The following is a 20307-nucleotide window of genomic DNA, read 5'->3' on the forward strand; positions in this document are numbered from 1 at the left end:
TCTGTTAGGGAGGGAAAGAGGGAGAAGGAAGAGGGAGAGAAACATCGATTTGTTGTTCCCCTTATTTATGCATTCACTGGTTGACTCTTATATGTGCCCTGACTGGAGACAATACTCTAACTGAGCTACCCAGCCAGGGCAGTTGTTTCCACATTTCAGCTATTGTGAATAGTATTGTTATCTGAGATTCTGATTTCAATTCTTTTGGATAAATACCCAAAAGCAGGATTGCTGGATCATATAGCAGTTCCATTTTCAATTTTTACAAAAATATGTATTTTTATTGATTTCAGAGAGGAAGGGAAAAGGAGAGATAGAAACATCCTATCTAATAATAGAGTAACATGTAAATTACCATCACTCCGCTACGCCCACGATTGGGCAGCGGGAGGCTGGGGGGCGGGACTTGGGGTGGCCTATCCGGCCATTGAGAGGCACGGATCTGCTGCCACTGAGAGGCGCAGGGGGCGGGACTCCCGCCCCCTGTGCCTCTCAATGGCCAGATCTGCGGCCGCTGAGGGGGCCTGCCGTGGATACCCAGCTGCGCCGCTCAATGGCAGGGTAGCCAGGTGTCCGTGGCAGCCCCGCCCCCTGCGCCTCTCAACAGCAGGGTAGCCCCCCTCCGCAGCCGCGGACCATCAAAAGTGGCGCTGCTGGGTGCCTGTCTGCTCCGGCACCAGGCCTTTCAGACGCCTCCGCCGAGCCGGAGGCTTCTGAAAGGCCTGGTGCACCAGCGGACAGGCACCCAGCTCCACCGCGAAAAGCGAAAGCGTGTAGGGGACCCTACACATGCATGATTCAATCATGCACTGGGCCTCTAGTCAATGATAAGAGAGAATCATTGATCAGCTGCCTCCTGCGCGCACACACACTCTTCCCCCTCCCCCCTCCTCCCCAGGGATTGAGCCCACAACCCGGGCATGTGCTCTGACAGGGAATCGAACCATGACCTCCTGGTTCATAGGTCAACGCTCAACTACTGAGCTACGCCAGCTGGGCCCATTTTCAATTTTGGGGGAAACCTTCATACTATCTTTTATAATGGTTACACCATTTTGCATTCCCGCCAACAGTATACAAGGGTTCCCCTTTCTCCACATCTTCGTCAGCACTTGTCTTTGTTCTGTGGGTGTATTTTTTAATAAGTGCCATCTGACAGGCATGAGGGAATAGTAAATTCTTAACTGAAGAGGTGAAAAGGCTGCACTGTGGGCAATTTGTTCAAAAAGGTTAGAGAACGGAAACACCAATATCACAGGAGTAAACACCACACAGAAAGTCCCGTTGGGAGGCTTTGGGGAACTGAGCCCTACAGAAGGCTGCAGGTCTCTGTATGGAGACTGGGGGGTTTGTGAAAAATATGCTGAGTAGTAGCCCTGCCTGTACCCAGGAGGCATTAGTAAGAGAGGAGCATTTGGAGGAGAGATGTTTGTATGAACATAAAGAACTTTTTGACCCAGGAGGTGATGGGTGCCCATCCAGCTTCACAGAATGTGGAGCAAAGATCCACGCTCTCGAAAAAAACATGGGTGGCCGCTCACCCCATATTCTCTCTCAAGGTTCTCTGCAGACCTGGAGTCCACAGAGGGAACCCCAAAAGGCTGGCCCTCGGTCTCCTTGATCCAAGATGATGAGGAGTGAAGAGGGAGCGGGAGCTGGGTCTTAGAGGGACAGTTCTCAGCAGGAATGCCGCCACTTGACAGTTTCCACAACTTGAGTACAACAGGCAGAGAGGAGAGGAAGTTGCTGGGACTCCATAAACACAGGGCCAGGGCCCTGTTCAGCCCATCCCAACCCTCCTGGTATGTGTACTGGCCAAACCACTCAAGGCCCAGACGTGTCTCCATTGCAGCACAGCTGCCTTGTCTTCAGATCAGCCTGTGAATCACGTGTGCACTTATTCAGATCACTAAAGCTGTGACCGAGGCAGTTTGTCTTCAAAAGGGACCGATAACCCCAACACAGGCCCGTTACAGTAACTACCCTGAGATAATATTTTTCTCCAAGAACCAATTCCTTATGACCTAGATACCAACCAGCCAGGTCCTGGTTGGCTACAGAGATTTTCCTGTGAGGGCTGAGGAGGTCATTCTGCCACATCCAGGGCAAGTTTTCCCACATACACACCACACCCCAGAGGGTCACAGTGATGCCAAGCCACAGGAACGCTGCCAGCACCTCGGTGGCCTGGAAAGATAAGACTGAGGCCCTGAAACCCGACAGCCCTCCTGAAACCAGGCGTGTGCCCAGCAATGTAAACTGGGAAACAAACTAGAACACAGGAGGTGGTCACTCACGTTAGGGTGTTCCCAAAGGCAGGATGCTGTTGGCCTTTTGTCTAATACTAACCCCACTTCCAGGTTTCTCTCCCCAGCGCCAAGACATTTGTGCCCACCACCCTGATTCCAGGGGCAGTGGGAAATTCGCTTCTACTGTGATTTCACCCTCATCAGAAATTCCGGCCTCAAGTTTCCAAGGCGGGTTTAAGTCTACACCCATGGCATTCCCAGAGCTTACCTTCCAGTCTTTCCTTTTGCAAGCGAGAAGCTGAAGTGTTGCTACACGAGCAGAATCCAGGAAAAGGAAAACCCGAGTCTCTGCAGGTCCAAGATCAGACTCCCCAGAAGCCTGCCACAGGAACTGTATTTCCCTTCTCATTTACATACATGGTGAAGTCATTGCAACCAACGCCCTCGGGAGTTGAGGCCCACATCTCCTTCTAGGGCATTACTCACTTATAGATGAACTACCTTGGGAAAGACAACAGCATGCAGCTGCTAGAAACCAGTTCTTTACTCTGGTCCTGTTTTTATTTCATACACACACACACACACACACACACACTGAGTGGCCAGATTATTATGATCTCTGAACGCATAATAATCTGGCCACTCAGAGAGTGTGTGTGTGTGTGTGTGTGTGTGTGTGTGTATGTTTGTGTGTATAATATATATATTAGAGGCCTGGCCAGGGAGAGGGGACATGGGCGATTGGCCAGCCTGCCTGCTGATCGAACTCCTGGTCGAGGGGACAATTTACATATTAGCCTTTTATTATATAGGATATACACTGAGTGGCCAGATTATTATGCATTCAGAGATCATAATAATCTGGCCGCTCAGTGTGTGTGTGTGTGTGTGTGTGTGTGTGTGTGTATTTTTTTCAGAGTGGAAGGGAGAGGAAGAGAGAGATAGAAATGATAGAAACATCAATGATGAGAGAATCATTGGCCCATTGCCTCCTGCACACCCCACACTGGGGATTGAGCCCGCAACCCAGACATGTGCCTCGACCAGGAATCAAACCGTGACCTCCTGGTTCATAGATGCTTAACCACTGAACCACGCTGGAGGGACGGTCCACTTTTCAGTTGGGAGAAACCCTACCTGGACTGTTTATACAGGCTTTCACTTCCATCTTGGACTGCTTAAAAACTGTCCTCACACACTCCTTACTATCCAGGGAGCATGTACTGAACCAGCTACTATTGACCTGCCTCATGAAGGAGTGTACAGTTGGGCCAGGACAGAGGCACGTAAATAAATATTTATAAATATAATACTGATAAGTTGCAATAATGCTATATAGGAGCAAAGGTGGACACACCGCCTGGGGGTGGTAGCTGTGGCTGTGTCCCCACATCGCCTACCAGAATGGCTAAAATTAAAAAGGCTGACAATACCCTGTGTCCATAAAGATGTGGAGGAACTGGAAATCTAATGCAAAATGGTATGGCCGTGTGATAGGCAGAATAATAACCCCCCAGAGATATCCACATTCTAGTCCTGGGAACCCGTGAATGTTACCTTATGTGACAAAAAGGCATTTGCAGATGTGATTAAATTAAGGCTCTTGAAATGGGGGGATTCCCTAGGTGGTCCCCATGTAAGCACAAGGGAGATTAGGAGACTTAAAGTGAGAGAGAGATGTGACAATGAAAGCAAAAGTTGGAAAGAGGGATTGGAAGATGCTACACTGCTGGCCTTGAAGGTGGAGGATGGGGTCATGAGCCAAGGAGTGTAGGCAGCCTGTAAGAGCTGGAGAGGACAATGAAATAGATTCTCCCCCAGAGCCTGCAGAAAGACTCTGCTGATACCTTAATTTTGGGACTTCTGACTGCCAGAATTATAAGACAATAAATTCGGTTGCTATAAGCCAGTAAACGTGTGGTAATTTGTTGTAACAGCAATAGGAAACTCCAACTGTTTGGAAGACGTGTTAGCGCTATCTGCTAAAGCTGAACATATGCCTATCATAATACCCAGCAATTCCACTTCTCGGTATGTCTACAACAAAAATGGATCTGTATGGGCACCAAGAGATGCGTATCAGCATGTTCATTATAGCAGTTTTAGTCAAAAGAATAAAAAGCTGAAAATAACCCAACTGTCCACGAGCAAGAGAATGGATAAGACAAATTGTAGTACAGTCACACAATGTAATAGTACTCATAAATCAAAAGAAATGAAAGCCTGAGATCTGTAACATGGATAAGCCTTACGGGCATAATGCTGAGTCAAGAAAACCAGACACAAAAAAGTATATATTTGGTGAAAAACTTCTGGAGATAGATCGTGGTGATGGTTGCACAATAATGTGAATGTACTTAATGCTACTAAGCTGAACTCTTAAAAATGGCTAAAATGGTAAATTTCATGTTATATATATATATTTTGCCAAAATAACAATGTACATACTACATAAATCTATTTTAATGAAGTTCAAAAACAAGCAAAACTAATTCATAGTGAAAAGAGGAGAAAAATGGTCACCTTTGGGGGTGGGGGAGTATGGTCTCTGGGAGGAGGCACAAGAGAACCTGCTGCATGCTAAGAATGTTTAGTTTTTGATCTGGGAGTTGGTTACAAGGGTGCAGTCCATATGTAAACATTCATTAGACCGTATGCTTCAAACCTATGAACTTTTGTTTCCAAATGCCAACCCCAAGTTTATTTGCACATTATTTGATTTACCTGTGTTAGTGTTATCAAACTGTAATGGAGATGGAAGAGAAAAGAAAAAACCATCAAAGTGTGCATGGTCAAGGAAGGCTTTAGGGAAGAGATGAGGTGTGAGCCACGTACTAAAGGATGAACATGGCAGACACAGAGAGGAGGGGAATGTGGATAGTGAGGTGCAAGTGCAAGCAGAGTGTCCTGGACACGACAAGCGTGGGGTGGTCACTGGCCAGAGAGAGGGGGCTGGAGGGATAAACAGGAGCCCATCCCAACATGCCTGGGAATCCCCATCAGCAGTGTAGACTGTTCACGAGCTAAGCAGATGTTAGAGGAGGTTAAGCCAGAGAGTGACATGATGGATCCATGACAGAGAGGGTAACACCCGGACAGAGGGACAGAGACAGGGTCTGACCCAGGCGACGGGGATGGGGTCATGAGAAATGAAGGAGACAGAACTCCCTGTCTTGGATGTAATGTGAGAGGGGTCAGGGAGGCTATTAAGTCTGCTGCCTCCAAGCCTACATGGCTGGTGATTCCGCTAACACAAAGGGTGAAGACCAGACTGCCCCTCCCTCTGCCTCCTGGGTCGGCAGTGGAGGATCACAGCACTCAGAGCTGGAAAGCACCAGTCAGATTTCCTAGTGTACCATCTCACGTATAGACAAGCATGCAAGTTCTTTTCATAGGCCAACACCTGAGGCCACAGTTTGTGAGGAACAAGCTGGAACGAGAGAATTGAGGCTTATCTAGTTGAGTGAGCATGTGCTGGAGAAGAGGGAGCATGACTCATTCAGCTGTGGCGCCCAATGCCCCCAGATGCCCTCACCAATCTTACCTCCCACCACAGGGTTCTCCAGCCTAGGCCTGTGGTCTCAGTCCCTGCCAACCTCTCAATGGAAAAGCTCCCCCCACAGGCCACCCAAATCCTGTCCAGCTAGCTCATGGTTCCATCTAATGGTTTGGTAATGTCTTGTAAGTCAATCTGGTTTCTCTTCCAAGTTGTACAACCCAAACTGAGGGGTTAGCTGACCATGGGCAGCCCAGGGCTCCCAGGAGCCAAACATAAGCCTTGAACTTCTAGGTTCCATCACCGCCCTGCAGACCTGATATGAACCATGGGAGCTAATTGCGGATTCTGACCTTGGTGGCCTGCACACATCTGAGTGTTGTTGAATGACAAGTGCCAGTACCAGAGCTTGTAGAGGAGACACCAAGAACACATGGATTTGAAGTGACTTGTTTAAGGCCTCATTCCTCACTTTTTGTTCCTTATTTGTCACAGTAAGTCCATCTAGTTAACTGCACGGTCCAATTCAGGAGCCACTACCACATGCGGCTATTTACATTTAAATTATTTAAAATCAGATACCATTAAAAATCCAGTTTTTCAGTACACATATAGAACAGATGCAGAACATTTCCACCCTCACAGAAAGTTCTACCGGACAGGGCTGTACCCGTGTGTGGTATCTCCTTTTTAAATTGGCATAATCAGCCCTGACCGGTTTGGCTCAGTGGATAGAGCATGCTTCTATGACTCTGGGTCTATTTTTTATCATCAGTTTATTTGGTTCATTAAATTCCACATATAAGTGAGATCATGTGATACTTGTCTTTCTCTGACTGGTTTATTTCACTCAGCATAATACTCTCTAGGTCCATCCATACTGTTGCAAATGGTAAGAGTTCTTTCTTTTTTATTGCTGCGTAGTACTCCATTGTGTAAATGTACCAGTTTTTTTAATCCACTCATCTGCTGATGGGCCCTTAGGCTGTTTCCAAGTCTTAGCAATTGTAAATTGTGCTGCTATGAACATAGGGGTGCATATATTCTTTCTGATGGGCGTTTCTGTTTTCTTGGGATATATTCATGTTGCTATCTTGACTGTTATGCTATCAAGAGTTAATCTCATCCTAGAAGATTAGGAAATTAATGGGCCATTAAAAAGAAGCACTTATTCTTTAGAAATAATTAGTGACTGATGAAAACAAAATCAGGTGAAGTGGAATCAGGGTGGGTAAGGAGGGAAACGGAGCAGGCACATATTTTGCAGTAAGAAAACTGTAATTATTATCAGTAATTTTGTCAAGAGAGCTTTTAGTCTGAAGATGTAACAAAAACTGATTACATAATATTAGTTACTAGCTAATAAAAATGATCATTGTTAAATTGTGTTCATAACACACAACTCCATGGGGAGGGGGGGTTGAATAACTCAAACTCAAGGAAAGCTTCTACGGAAGGCTGTCACAATATTTCACTATCAATTATCATCCTGGACTGGTGCTCAAGAGAACTGAATACACAATGAATAAAGTAGAGAAGAGGAAACCCTCCTAAGAGATGACACTACCTCCATGCACAAGGACTGTGCAATGCCAAAAATGCATGCCCATGTGCTAGGGAAAGAGAACATACAGGAATCTGGGGATGTGGGATGTAAAAAATAAGCGTAGAGCCGAAACCGGTTTGGCTCAGTGGATAGAGCATCGGCCTCCAGACTGAAGGGTCCCAGGTTTAATTCCGGTCAAGGGCATGTACCTAGGTTGTGGGCACATCCCCAGTAGGAGGTGTGCAAGAGGCAGCTGATCGATGTTTCTCTCTCATTGATGTTTCTAGCTCTCTATCCCTCTCCCTTCCTCTCTGTAAAAAATCAATAAAATATATTTTTAAAAAGTAAAATAAATAAATACATAAATAAAATAAGCGTAGAAGGAGAATCCTGTTTTGCCCAGGTCACAATTCAGATGGTTATTTCAAGTGAAGGGCACACATTAAGGTGTTCTGAAACAGGGATAAAACCTGCTTACTAAAGAGCTTTAGCCCTGGCTGGTGAGGCTCAGTGGCTTGAGCATCGCCCCATGCACCAAAAAGTTGCCGGTTCTTTTTTCTTTTTTTTTAAACTTTCACCCAGCTGGCGTGGCTCAGTGGCTGAGCACCAACCTATGAACCAGAAGGTCACGGTTCGATTTCCCGTCAGGGCACATGCCTGGGTTTCGGGCTCAATCTCCAGTGTGGGGAATTCAGGAGGCAGCTGATCAATGTTTCTCTATCATCATTGATACTTCTCTCTCTCTCTCCCTCTCTGAGATCAATAAAAATATTTTTTTAAAAATCTGTTTAAAAAAAAAAAACTTGCCCTAACCGGTTTGGCTCAGTGGATAGAGCATTGGCCTGCGGACTGAAGGGTCCCAGGTTCGATTCCGGTCAAGGGCATGTACCTTGGTTGCGGGCACATCCCCAGTAGGAGGTGTGCAGGAGGCAGCTGATCAATGTTTCTCTCTCATTGATGTTTCTAACTCTCTATCCCTCTCCCTTCCTCTCTGTAAAAAATCAATAAAATATATATTTTAAAAAAAAAAAAAACTTTTTTATGCACAATCCCACTTTTGGGAATATATTCTATGAATCTCGAAACACCAGAAAGAATATATGTATCTCTGTGTTCACTGCAGCAATATTTATAATAGCCAAGATCTGAAAACATCCCAAGTGCCCATCAGTAGATGAACAGATAAAAAAGCTGTGGTGCATTTATACCATGGAATACTATGCAGCTGTAAAAAATAAGGATCTAAAAAAAAAAGAAAAAGAAGGATCACTTACCCTTTGAGACAACATGGAGGGACCTGGAGAGTATTATGCTAAGTGAAATAATCCAGTCAGAGAAAGACAAGTGTCACATGATCTCATTCATTTGTGGAATCTAATGAACAAAATAAACTGGTCCAGAGCCATAGAAACATGGAACAGACTGAAAGATCTCAGAGGGAAGCAGAGAGGGGAGTGGGAATAGACCAAGAACTTATATGAATGTATGCATAACCCATGGACACAGACAACAGTGTGGTTAAGGTCAGGGGTGGGCTGGGAGCTGGGTTGAGGGGGGCACAAGGGGGGGGAGAAGTAGGGGACATCTGTAATACTGTCAACAATAAAAAGGTTTTTAATGTTGACATTATGGCAGACGTCTCCCATCCCCCCCCCCTTTGCCCACCTCCATCTGCCTCCACTTCCCCCTCCCTTGGCCTTCACCACACTACTGTTCATAGGGTATACATAGCAGTTTTTTAGCCAATCCCTTCACCTTCTTTATCCAGTCACCCTAATCCCCTCCTCTCTGGCTCCCACCAGGCTGTTCCATGTATCCATGCTTCCAGTTCCATTTTATCCCATTTATTTTGTTCATTAGATTCCACATATATTTGAATTAGTTGTTTGGGGTTTCTTCAGATATATTCCCAGAGTGAGGGCATCCATCCTGTCAGCCAACCTGAACTTGTTGGTCACAATCAGAAAGTGGCTTCTGGGAACACGTGCTAGGAAGGCACAACACCAGCCCTGGCAGGGAAGTGACCAGACCTCACCTCACAGAGCCCATCTCGACCCAGCTCGGTAGACCCCACCCAGCAGATGGGATTCCCACTGGACACAACACGGAACCTGGAGACCCCGAGCCAGATACTATTGCCCTCTCCTTCCACTTTCAATCAGTTAAATACCATGCTTTCCCTTGGTCCCAGCTCAACAATGACCACCAAGTCAAGCCCACCCCCTTGCCACAGCCTGTCAGGTCCCCAAGATGATGGTCTGTGCGAGCACCTTGCCATTTGCCCATTCTGGGGAAAACAAAAGCAGCTTCTTTCCCCAAGGGCTGAGGGGTCTGGGCCCACTTGGCCTTATTGTGGGTAGGAGAGACCATTTTGTCAAATCGTCTTTCCACTTCCACTAAGCTCTGCCTCACAGAGACCCGAGGTGGACTGAATAGCACAGCATATCCTGCACTTCATCCCACACCTGACGGCACAGTGACTGACCACCTCAGTACCAGCATGCCCTAAGTGACCATGGGCTCGTTCTAGACCAAGAGAACCTTCTGCCAGGATGGAAATGTTCCCAGTCAGTGCTGTCCAATATACCAGCCACTAAGTCACAGTTGGCTACTGAGCACTTGAAATGTGGCTGGAAGTGTAAAATACACACTGGTTTTGGATGACTTGGTGCAAAGAATAGAGATCTCATCAATAATCATTTATATTAATTAGATGTTGAAATAATATCTTTGATACACTGGGCTAAATGAATGGCATTATTAATTTCACCTGTCTGTTTTACTTTTTTAAGTGCAGCTATTAGAAAATTTAGGATTACATTTGTGACTAGCATTCTTTGTAGTAGCCAGCACCAGCCTACTCTATTTAGTACTAGAGGCCTGGTGCATTAAAATTCATGCACTGGAGTGGGGGGGTCCCTCAGCCGGGCCTGCCCCCTCTCACAGTCTGGGAGCCCTCAGAGGCGGGAGGTGACCCGGCGATCAGGGAAAGGAAACGCCCCCATCACACCTCTGCTGCTGGCAGCGCAAGCCTTAGCCAACCCTGGTTACCTGAGCCTCGGGTGGCCCTGGGTGGCTGGGCAGCCGCCATCCAAGGCTTGCCTGTGCCTCGGGCCTACCCTGGGGGGCTGGGAAGCCACCATCCGAGGTTTGCCTGCACTTCGGGCCAGCCCTGGGTGGATGGGGGACTGAGGGGACTGGGGGATTCCAGAGGCAGGCGTGCAGAGCAGCTGGACCCTCCTGGGGGCAGGCCCAGCCATGCCGTGTGCCTGCCGTCCTAGCAGGGCTGAGGGGACTGAGCACCGCCATCTTTGAGGGCATGGCAGTCAATTAGCATATTCCCTACTTACTGGCTGTGGGTGCCGCCAACTTTTGTGAGGGTGTGATGGTCAATTAGCATATTCCCTCTTTATTAGATAGAATTTTTCTTTAAAATGAATTTTCATTTTTGTTTCAAAAAATACACATGAAATTAGTTTGATGTACTAGATGTAGTTTTAAAATTAAAGCATCTACAGAACTTTTTAAAAAATAAATTTTTATTTATTTCAGAGAGGAAGGGAGAGGGAGAGAGAGATAGAAACATCAATGGTGAGAGAGAATCACTGATCTGCTGTTTCCTGCAAGCCCCACACTGGGGATCGAGCCCACCACCAGCCATGTGCCCTCACTGGGAATCGAACTGTGATCTCCTGGTTCATAGGTTGATGCTCAACCACTGAGCCACCGCAGCCGGGCTACAGAACTTTTAATGTAAAATTGAAGAGATAAATTTGTCCATGTGTAACTAAAACCCTCTTGTGTGTAACACCCTTTGGGAAATGCTAGCCCAGGGCAGAGTTACTAACAGAGTGGCCTGTGGACGAGTGCCAATCTCCTTATTGTTCCTTTCATCCACAATAAGGACATAAATTGAAAGTGTACATTTAGCCCTGGCCTGTGTGGCTCAGTTGATTGGAGCATCGTACTATGCACTGGAAGGTCAGTGTTCCATTCCCAATCAGGGCACATGCCCAGGTTGTGGGTTTGGTCCACGCTTGGGGCAGGTGCAGGAGGCAACTGGTTAATGTGTCTCTCCCACACAGATTATGTTTCTCTCTCTCTCTCTCTCTCTCTCTCTCTCTCTCTCTCTCTCTCTCTCTTTCTCTCTCTCTCTCTCTCTTTCTCTGTGTGTGTATGTGTGTAAAAAAAGGAAAGAAAGTGTACACTTAAAAATGTTTATAGCAATTTTTAAAAAATATTGTTATTGATTTCAGAGAGGGAGGAAAAGGAAGAGAGATAGAAACATCAATGATGACAGATAATCATTGATCGGCTGCCTTCTGCATGTCCCCCACTGGGGATCGAGCCCACAACCTGGGCATATGCCCTGTCTGGGAATCAAAGCATGACCTCTTGGTTCCTAGGTCGATGCTCAACTACTGAGCCACGCTGGCCGGACTATTTATTAGCAATTTGACAGAGTAATGGGATATCCATTGATATTTTGGAATCTAATATCTAATCTAATTTAATATTTAAAAATTGGGACTTGTATTTTCCATGTCTTTTATATTTGATTTTTCTAGTAAGTCTTTTTATTGTATTTTACTAAGAAATTGGTCAACCACAGATTAGAAATTAGAAAAAAACACACAACAAAAACACTGGTCCTTCACCAGAGTTAGTTTGAGACATACTGGCCTACACTATAAGAGAGAATTTTCCATGGGCGTTCCAGAGTGATGACCAAAGAGCCACAATCCTCAGTCATGCCCAATGCAGTGTCCCACGACAAGAACCATACTAAGGAGATCTTCCAAATCCCAACAATAAAGGTTGGCCTAGAGAGGATGGGGGGCTAATTCCTAGCAAACCAGAAATCCTGTTAAACAGAACTTCTCTTCCTCTAAGCATTTTAGTCAATAACATTTTTGCTCTAAGAAATGGGGGGATCCTCATCAGCTTTGGGGAGAAAAACAACTGTATACTAAGGAAAAGGCACACGAAATCCTCATAAAACGTGGATTGAGCCCTAACTGGTTTGGCTCAGTGGATAGAGCGTCAGCCTGCAGACTCAAGGGTCCCAGGTTCGATTCTGGTCAAGGGCATGTACCTTGGTTGCTGGGCACATCCCCAGTAGGGAGTGTGCAGGAGGCAGCTGATCGATGTTTCTCTCTCGTTGATGTTTCTAACTCTCTCTCCCTCTCCCTTCCTCTCTGGAAAAAATCAATAAAATATATTTTTTTAAAAGTGGATTGACAGTACTGAGCTAGATCTTGCTTGAGAGAGGGGCTGCAGGGCCCATGTATGAAAGGAGTTGGTTATAACCCATCTGGGAAGGCACAGCAGCATAGAAGCTAGAACTACTTCACTCTAGAGTCGATCACACTTGGGAGTGAGGTCTGGCTTGCCACTGACTGTGTGACCTTGGGCAAATGACTTAACTTCTCATCATTTCAATGGATTTATTTGTTGCACTAGAGAATCTCCAAAGTGAGAGATGCCTCTTCTCCCACAAGGTGCTTACCACTCCTCGCATCAAGAAATGGAGTCTATTTTCCCTCCCCTTGCATGCGGGCTGGCCTTGTGACTTGCTTTGACCACTGAATGCAGCAAAAGTGATATTCTGGGACTTCCACGCCCAGGCCTTAAGAGAACTGGCAACTTCTGCTTCCTCACTCTCAAAGCGCAGCTGCCACACTGTGGCATTCAGGACAGACTCCCTGGACCATGAGAGGCTTCTAAGGACACTTCAAACCTACTGAGCTCCCAGGTGGCCGCAATGGCAGGAGCCACTCAGCTGACACCACAAGGACCAGAAGAACTGCTAACCGCTCAACTGAACCCAACCAACCCCAGAATCCTGAGAAACAATAAAGTTGCAGTGGTTTGTTATACAGGCATAGATAACGAAAACATCTCTAAAAGGAGGATTAAAACAGTATAAAGCCCTGGCCGGTGGCTGTTGGTTGGAGCATCATCCTGTACATCAAAGGTTGGCGGGTTCGATTCCCAGTCAGGGCAGATGCCCGGGTGGTGGGTTCCATTCCAGTCAGGGCTGGTTCGGGAGGCAACCGATCGATGTTTCTCTCTTACATCAATGTTTCTCTCTCTCTCACCTTACTCTCTATAAAATCAATTTTAAAAACTTTTTTGTTTTACAAAAGGTGTTTGTGTCAGGCCGGTGTGGCTCAGTGGTTGAGCATCGACCTAGGAACCAGGAGGTCATGGTTCGATTACTGGTTGTGGGTGAGGTCCCATGTAGGGGGCGTGCAGGAGGCAGCCAATCAATGAATCTCGCTCATCATTGATGTTTCTATCTCTCTCCCTCTCCCTTCCTCTCTGAAATCAATTTTTAAAAAATGTTTTAAAGGGTGTTTGTGAGGAATAAAGTAAAATAATGTGCGATGAGTGGTTATAATGTTGCTTGGCATATCAGTGCTTGACAATGAGCGGCTGTTACTATCTGAGGAGCTAAGGTTACCACAAGTGCAGTAGGTGACCCAAAACTTCCCGCAGGCACCTTCAGGCTCTGAGGGCTCAGGCCCTGAGCGACAGCTCAGAAGGTGAAAGGGGAAGGGGACATTTCAGGCTGAGGGGTGCACAGGACTACATGACACTGAGGCAGTCCGACAGCTGAGATCTGGTGATTCTACCTGCTGGCTAAAGCTATTTAAGCAGATCCAAGCAACAGGCTCGGCTCCTCCTTCGTTACACTGTGCATATAACACAAGCACTAAAAAGAACAATGCATTTGATACTTTCCACAGGGGAGGTCGCTAAAAGGAAAGAAAACATCACCGGAGGACAATGGGAACACCCACCGGATTTTGATAACAGAAGAAACTGTTGCTAAAGGAAACAACCAAGAGGTCGTCCCTTGCAACCTCCTACTACAATACCTCCCAGGAAAACCACTCGCCAATTCATCTCCATCCCCCAGTGTGCCCAAGTGAAATAGAGAGCCTACATACCACAGGCCTTTCCATCTTTCCTGGCCCTCACAGCACTCAGCACAAACTTAGGAACAAAGGTTGACCTCAAGAAATGCAGGGTTGCGCCCTAACCGGTTTGGCTCAGTGGACAGAACATCGGCCTGCAGACTGAAGGGTCCCGGGTTCGATTCCGGTCAAGGGCATGTACCGGACTTTGGTTGTGGGCACATCCCCAGTAGGAGGTGTGCAAGAGGCAGATGATCGATGTTTCTCTCTCATCAATGTTTCTAACTCTCTATCCCTCTCCTTTCCTCTCTGTAAAAAATCAATAAAATATATTTTTTAGAAACAGAAAAAGAAATGCAGGATTGCCCTAGCCGGTTTGGCTCAGTGGATAGAGCATCGGCCCTGGGACTGAAGGGTCCTCCGTTTGATTCCAGTCCTGGGTTGCAGCCTTGATCCCTGACCCCGGTCAGTAGGGTTCATGCAGGAGGCAACCAATCAATGTGTTGAACATCAATGTTTCTCTCTCTGTGTCTCTCCCTCTCTCTTCCACTCTCTCTAAAAAATCAATGGAAAAATATCGTTGGCTGAGGATTAATAATAACAAAAAGTGTTGAATCTCATTAGGAATGATACGGCCTTGCTCGATAAATGAGTGATCAGATTGGGGGGTGGATTATAATAATAAAACCTCAATAATCAAGACATTTCTGAGGATGGCCTTTTTCTAAGTACACAACCTCATGATCCCTCAAACAGAACAAATCACAGTACTACCAGGCACCAAAACTGAACACCACTTTTTCCACACCAACCCTAATGCACACAGAAGTTTAATATTTTAAACCTTCACACGTCTTTCCATATTTCCAATTTCAAAGGAAAGAAAATGGCTTTAAGCTCATCTTGCTATCAGTAGAGAGTGCATTACATGGTTCTACAATAAAGTTTCCAACTAGAACGTGGTAAGAATGCCCCCTTATTAAGGTCCTTCAAATAAATTGAAGTCCCACAGATAAATTGCAGGTCCAACCATACAGCCCCTCCCTGCCTCTAAGAACTGAAATAACCTATTATTTAAACTCTCAACCAAATAACAATAACTTCAATAACCTCCCCTTTCCAATGTTTGTTTCAATAACCTCCCCTTTCCAATGTTTGTTTCTACTAGGTCCCCCACCCCCACAGCTTGTCCTGATGGGTGAGTGGGTGGTGAGAGGAACCAAATTTTTAACCCCAAAATGTGTCTTTTTAAAAATATATATATTTTATTGATTTTTTACAGAGAGGAAGAGAGAGGGATAGAGAGTTCGAAACATCGATGAGAGAGAAACATCGATCAGCCGCCTCCTGCACACCCCCTACTGGGGATGTGCCCGCAACCAAGGTACATGCCCTTGACCGGAATCAAACCTGGGACCCTTGAGTCCGCAGGCCGACGCTCTACCCACTGAGCCAAACCGGTTTCGGCAAAATGTGTCTTTTGAGATACTGATTTAAACTGGCTATTAAGAAACAAAAACCTGCCGAAACCGGTTTGGCTCAGTGGATAGAGCGTCGGCCTGCGAACTCAAGGGTCCCAGGTTCGATTCCGGTCAAGGGCATGTACCTTGGTTGCGGGCACATCCCCAGTGGGGGGTGTGCAGGAGGCGGCTGATCGATGTTTCTCTCTCATCCATGTTTCTAACTCTCTATCCCTCTCTCTTCCTCTCTGTAAAAAATCAATAAAATATATTTTAAAAAAAAGAAAAAGAAAAAAAAGAAACAAAAACCTCAGCAAGAACCTTTGACCGTCCCCTCCTTCCTGCCTAGAATAATTCAGATAGAAAAATCTGCTTCAGGAAGCGAATCAACATAATCACTTCAGCAACATATGAATTAGCACATGTGATGGACAGGAAGAAATGTAGCAAAGCCTGTTTCCCTCTGGGTCCCATTGTTTCTGGGTGGCCCAGTAAGACTTTGCTTACCATGTATTTGCTCTTTCTCACTTCCCCTTTGTAATCCTGGACCCCCAGGCCCCCACCTTACCCCTTCTCCTTGGTCCAGAGTGGCATATAAGCCTTAACTGCCCAATGCCCCATTTGGGGTTTCATACCTTAAGACGCCCTGGCATGTAGATTCGTAATAAACTTTGTATATTTTCTCCTGTTGATCTGTCTCTGTTAATTTGACTACTAGCCCAGCTGGAAGAATTTAGAAGGTGGGAGCAAAGTTATTTTTTTACGCCCCCCCCCCGCCAGTGCGTTCTTCCCTAGCATTTGCAGCCCAGTTTCTCAAGCAAAAAGGAGGAAGACAGAAGGACATATTTATAGTATTTATATCACTATCCTGATGTTTGTTAAATTCTGCCTTAAAAAATACGAATGATGAAAAACACAAACTGGGAAAGATTTAAGCCACCTCCTCCTCCTATGAGCGATGCAAATGAAGGCTCAATCACAAATACACCCTCGCAATGAAAAGCATGTTTTAAGTGACTACAGAACATTTCCCTCGATTTGTTTCCCTTCCTTGGTACACCTTATATAAAACAATTAGCTATTCACCATATTCTAGTTCTTCGAATCCTATACTTAAGAACTGTGAGCTTTTGTGGTACGCATTTTATACTGCAGTAAAAAATGTTTTCAAAATAGCTCACATTAACTTAAAAAAAAAAAAAGGCGTTGCCAAGAAAACAGCATGAAATCGGTTTCCTCGTTGCCTACACCCCCACACTACCTGCAACCACTTTACAGAACCTTAGAAGACGCGAGACCTGCTTATCTAAAATTCTGCCAAATGTCCTCAAAATCTCCCCCTGCTCAGCTCATTTCGAGGCAGCCAATCCGGGCATCAGTCCTCCCTCCAGAGGTTCCAGGAGCTGCTCCTCGCGGGCCTGGAGACTCATTCCTTGCGCTGCCTTGTGAGGGGGCCGCGGCCCCGCCAGACCCCTGGGCAGCACACGCCGGCTGCAGGGGAACCCGGCTGCAGGGGGCTCGCGCCCCGCCCCCCGCCCCGGCCAGTGGGTGACCCACGGGTTCTGCCCCCGGGGACGCCGCAAAGCGGGCAGCTGTACCGCCTTTCGCATCAGGCTGCAGACGCCGCTGGTGCGTTTCCCTAGACGCAGAGTGGGCGGGCGCGCAGGCCCGGGCGACCCCCCGCTGTCCTTCCGAGTGCCCCCCACACCCGGCAGATCACGAGGAACCCCCGCTACCCCGGGCATCAAACGTGGGCTTCGGCACCCCACGTCAAACATACTTGCCACTCATCCTAAGCCACCCCCAAGCTCACTTACTCATTCACTCCAGCCAAGAGGGGGGACCCTGCCACCCGAACCGCAAGGGGCGCGGCCCCCCATCCAGTGCCTAGCCAAACCCCGGCAGAAGAGCCTTGATCTTACCTCCACGCTGCGCCCCCACTCCGAGCCCTCCAGGGCCGGTGCCCGCAGCGGGTCCGCCCGCCCCCAGGGGTCTGAAGCCCACGCACCCGCCGAACCCGGGGCTCTACCTGAAAACCGATGGTTGGGCGGCGAGGTCCGCACCGCGTTGGATTCGGCCATCTTCCCGTGGAGCGGGGAGCCCCGTGCAGTCCCCTGCGCCCCGGCTCCCGTGCCGCCGCCGCCGCCTTGCTCCATCCGGATGCGCTGCTCGCACAGACGCACTGCCCACTGCCTGCGCCCCTGCGTCGCACAGCGCCGGCCCTGCAGCGCCCGGGTCCTCACGCGGCATGCGCACTCGGCGTGCACGTGCGAGGTGCGCACCGGTTCTCACGCCGCGCCCGCGCGCCGCGTGCACGTGCGTGCGAAGCGCACACCGGTCCTCACGCAGCAGGCGCGCGCCGCGTGCACGTGCAACGGGGGCACCCGTTCTCACGGCGCACGCACGTACCGCGTGCACGTGCGTTGTGCACCCAGCGCGCTTGCACGCAGGTCGTGCACACCAGCAGTGTAAACACACCTCGCCATACAATGCACACTCAAAGCGTTATACAGTTTCGCGCACAGCGTGTGAACGAAGCGCACACACACCAAGGTGTGCACGCTTCTGTGCTCACACAGCGTGCACACGCGTCTTACAGGGCTCGCTTACGTTCACACACACTAGGCGTCCACACACCGCGCTGCAGCTCTGGAAACTTCCTGGCGAGGGCTTCAGGCAGGCGCCCCTTGGGCCAGTGCCAACGTAAGCAGACGCGGTGGACCCTCCCAACAAGCACAGTTGGGTTCCAGTTCTCACCCCAGCCAGGCGGGCGGCCACTCAGGGCGGGACTCCAGCAAGCCAGCCAGGATGACCTTCAAGGAAGGGCAATGGCACGCAGTTGGAGGGATTTACGCCCTCCAACCATTCCCCCCTCCCCTCCTTGGCTGATTGCACCCCAGAGCTACTCAATGTTCCTTTTTTCTTGGAGTGCAAAGAACACGCCCTCGAGAAATCTCCAGCGAGGAGGACCTCTCTGGAAAGGCCGATGAGAAACTGTTAAACCGGTAGTGTGTCCGGAGTAGGGTGGAGGAAGTGTGTAGGGGTTGGGGGGTGTCTTTCCCCCGGACATCATTGTACACGTCATAAACATTTATCTTTTCACAATCATACATATTGAAAAAGGCATCTTTGTAGAGCCAGCTCAGGCCTCCAGGTGTCTGCCCAGGTGCAGGCCGCCAAGTGATGATCCACTGCAGTGGGGTCCCAGGCTACACCTTTCTCTGTTGGACCGTGACCAGCTCTCTGAGGGTCTAACGCCCACCATTAGGGAAGAGAAGAGCACATGATTAAAAAGCAGAATGAGCCCTGAGCGGTTTGGCTCAGTGGATAGAGTGTTGGCCTGCGGACTGAGGGTTCCCAGGTTCGATTCCAGTCAAGGGCATGTACCTTGGTTGCAGGCACATCCCCAGTAGGAGGTGTGCAGGAGGCAGCTGATTGCTGTTTCTCTCTCATCTATGTTTCTAACTATCTCTCGCCCTTCCTCTCTGTAAAAAAATCAATCATATATATATATATATATATATATATATATATATATAATAAAAAGCTGAATTAAGTTGAATAAACGTACAAGGTTTCTTTGGGGGATGATGAAAATGTGCTAGAATTAGATTATAGAGATGATTGACTCAATGGGTATACTAAAAACCATTGAATTGTACATTTTAAACTGGTGGACTGTTACGTAAGTTATACAGTTAAAGAAAAGAAAACAAACCGAACCCCTCAGGAACTGAAATAACTTCGAGAGTCCCTTTGTGACACAAAATTATGATGAACGTGTCTGTCCCAAAGGTGCGACTTGGGTGAGAAAGCCAGAAGGGGAGTTTCCGCACCACTGAGCAGGTAAGCGGGCATGTGGGGACTGGCGCCTTGGCTGTAAAGAAAGCTGTTTCTAAGTTAATCAGGTCATGAGAGCTGTTCCCACCCCCTACTTTTCTTAGATTTTTTTTCTTTTTTAATAAAGATTTTATTTTTTAATATATATATATACACATATTGATTTCAGAGAGGGAGAGGGAGCGAGAGATAGAAACATCAATGATGAGAGAGAATCACTGATTGGCTGCCTCCTGCACACCCCCTACTGGGGATGGAGTCCACAATCCAGGCTTGTGCCCTTGACCGGAATCGAACCCGGGACCCTTCATTCCACAGGCTGACGCTCTATCCATTGAGCCAAATCAGCTAGGGCTCTTACAGATTTTTTAAAAATATGTTTTTATTCATTTCAGAGAGAAAGGGAGAGGGAGAGAGAGATAGAAACACCAGTGATGAGAGAGAATCATTGATCAGCTGCCTCCTGCACGCCCCACACTGGGGATGGAGCCCAAACTGAGCATGTGCCCTGACCAGGAATTGAACCGTGACCTCCTGGTTCATAGGTCGACGCTCAACCACTGAGCCACGGCAGCTGGGTTCTTACAGATTTTTGATACCAGTTTATAATTCATGTAGTTCTTTTAATCTTCACCCAAGGATATTTTTTCCATTAATTTTAGAGAGAGTGGAAGGGAGGGGGAGAGACACAGAGAGAGAAACATTGTTGTGAGAGAGACACATTGATTGGTTGCCTCCCACCCGGGCCGGGGATGGAGCCTGCAAACCGAAGTACATGCCCTTGATCTGAGTG

General features: G+C 47.6%; 1 protein-coding gene across 1 annotated transcript in view; it reads right to left on the reverse strand.

Moving 5' to 3' along the window:
* Nucleotides 1–17843, reverse strand: part of MAP7D2 (MAP7 domain containing 2) — a 95777-nt gene extending 77934 nt beyond the window's left edge. Inside the window, exon 1 of the mRNA XM_054720663.1 lies at nucleotides 17704–17843. Within this exon, the coding sequence (XP_054576638.1) occupies nucleotides 17704–17830 (127 nt within the window). The 5' untranslated portion in view covers nucleotides 17831–17843. The remainder of the gene's footprint in view (nucleotides 1–17703) is intronic.
* Between the last annotated feature and the right edge of the window lie 2464 nt (nucleotides 17844–20307).

The sequence above is a fragment of the Eptesicus fuscus genome, chromosome 1 (assembly GCF_027574615.1).
Source record: "Eptesicus fuscus isolate TK198812 chromosome 1, DD_ASM_mEF_20220401, whole genome shotgun sequence".
Taxonomy (NCBI): domain Eukaryota; kingdom Metazoa; phylum Chordata; class Mammalia; order Chiroptera; family Vespertilionidae; genus Eptesicus; species Eptesicus fuscus.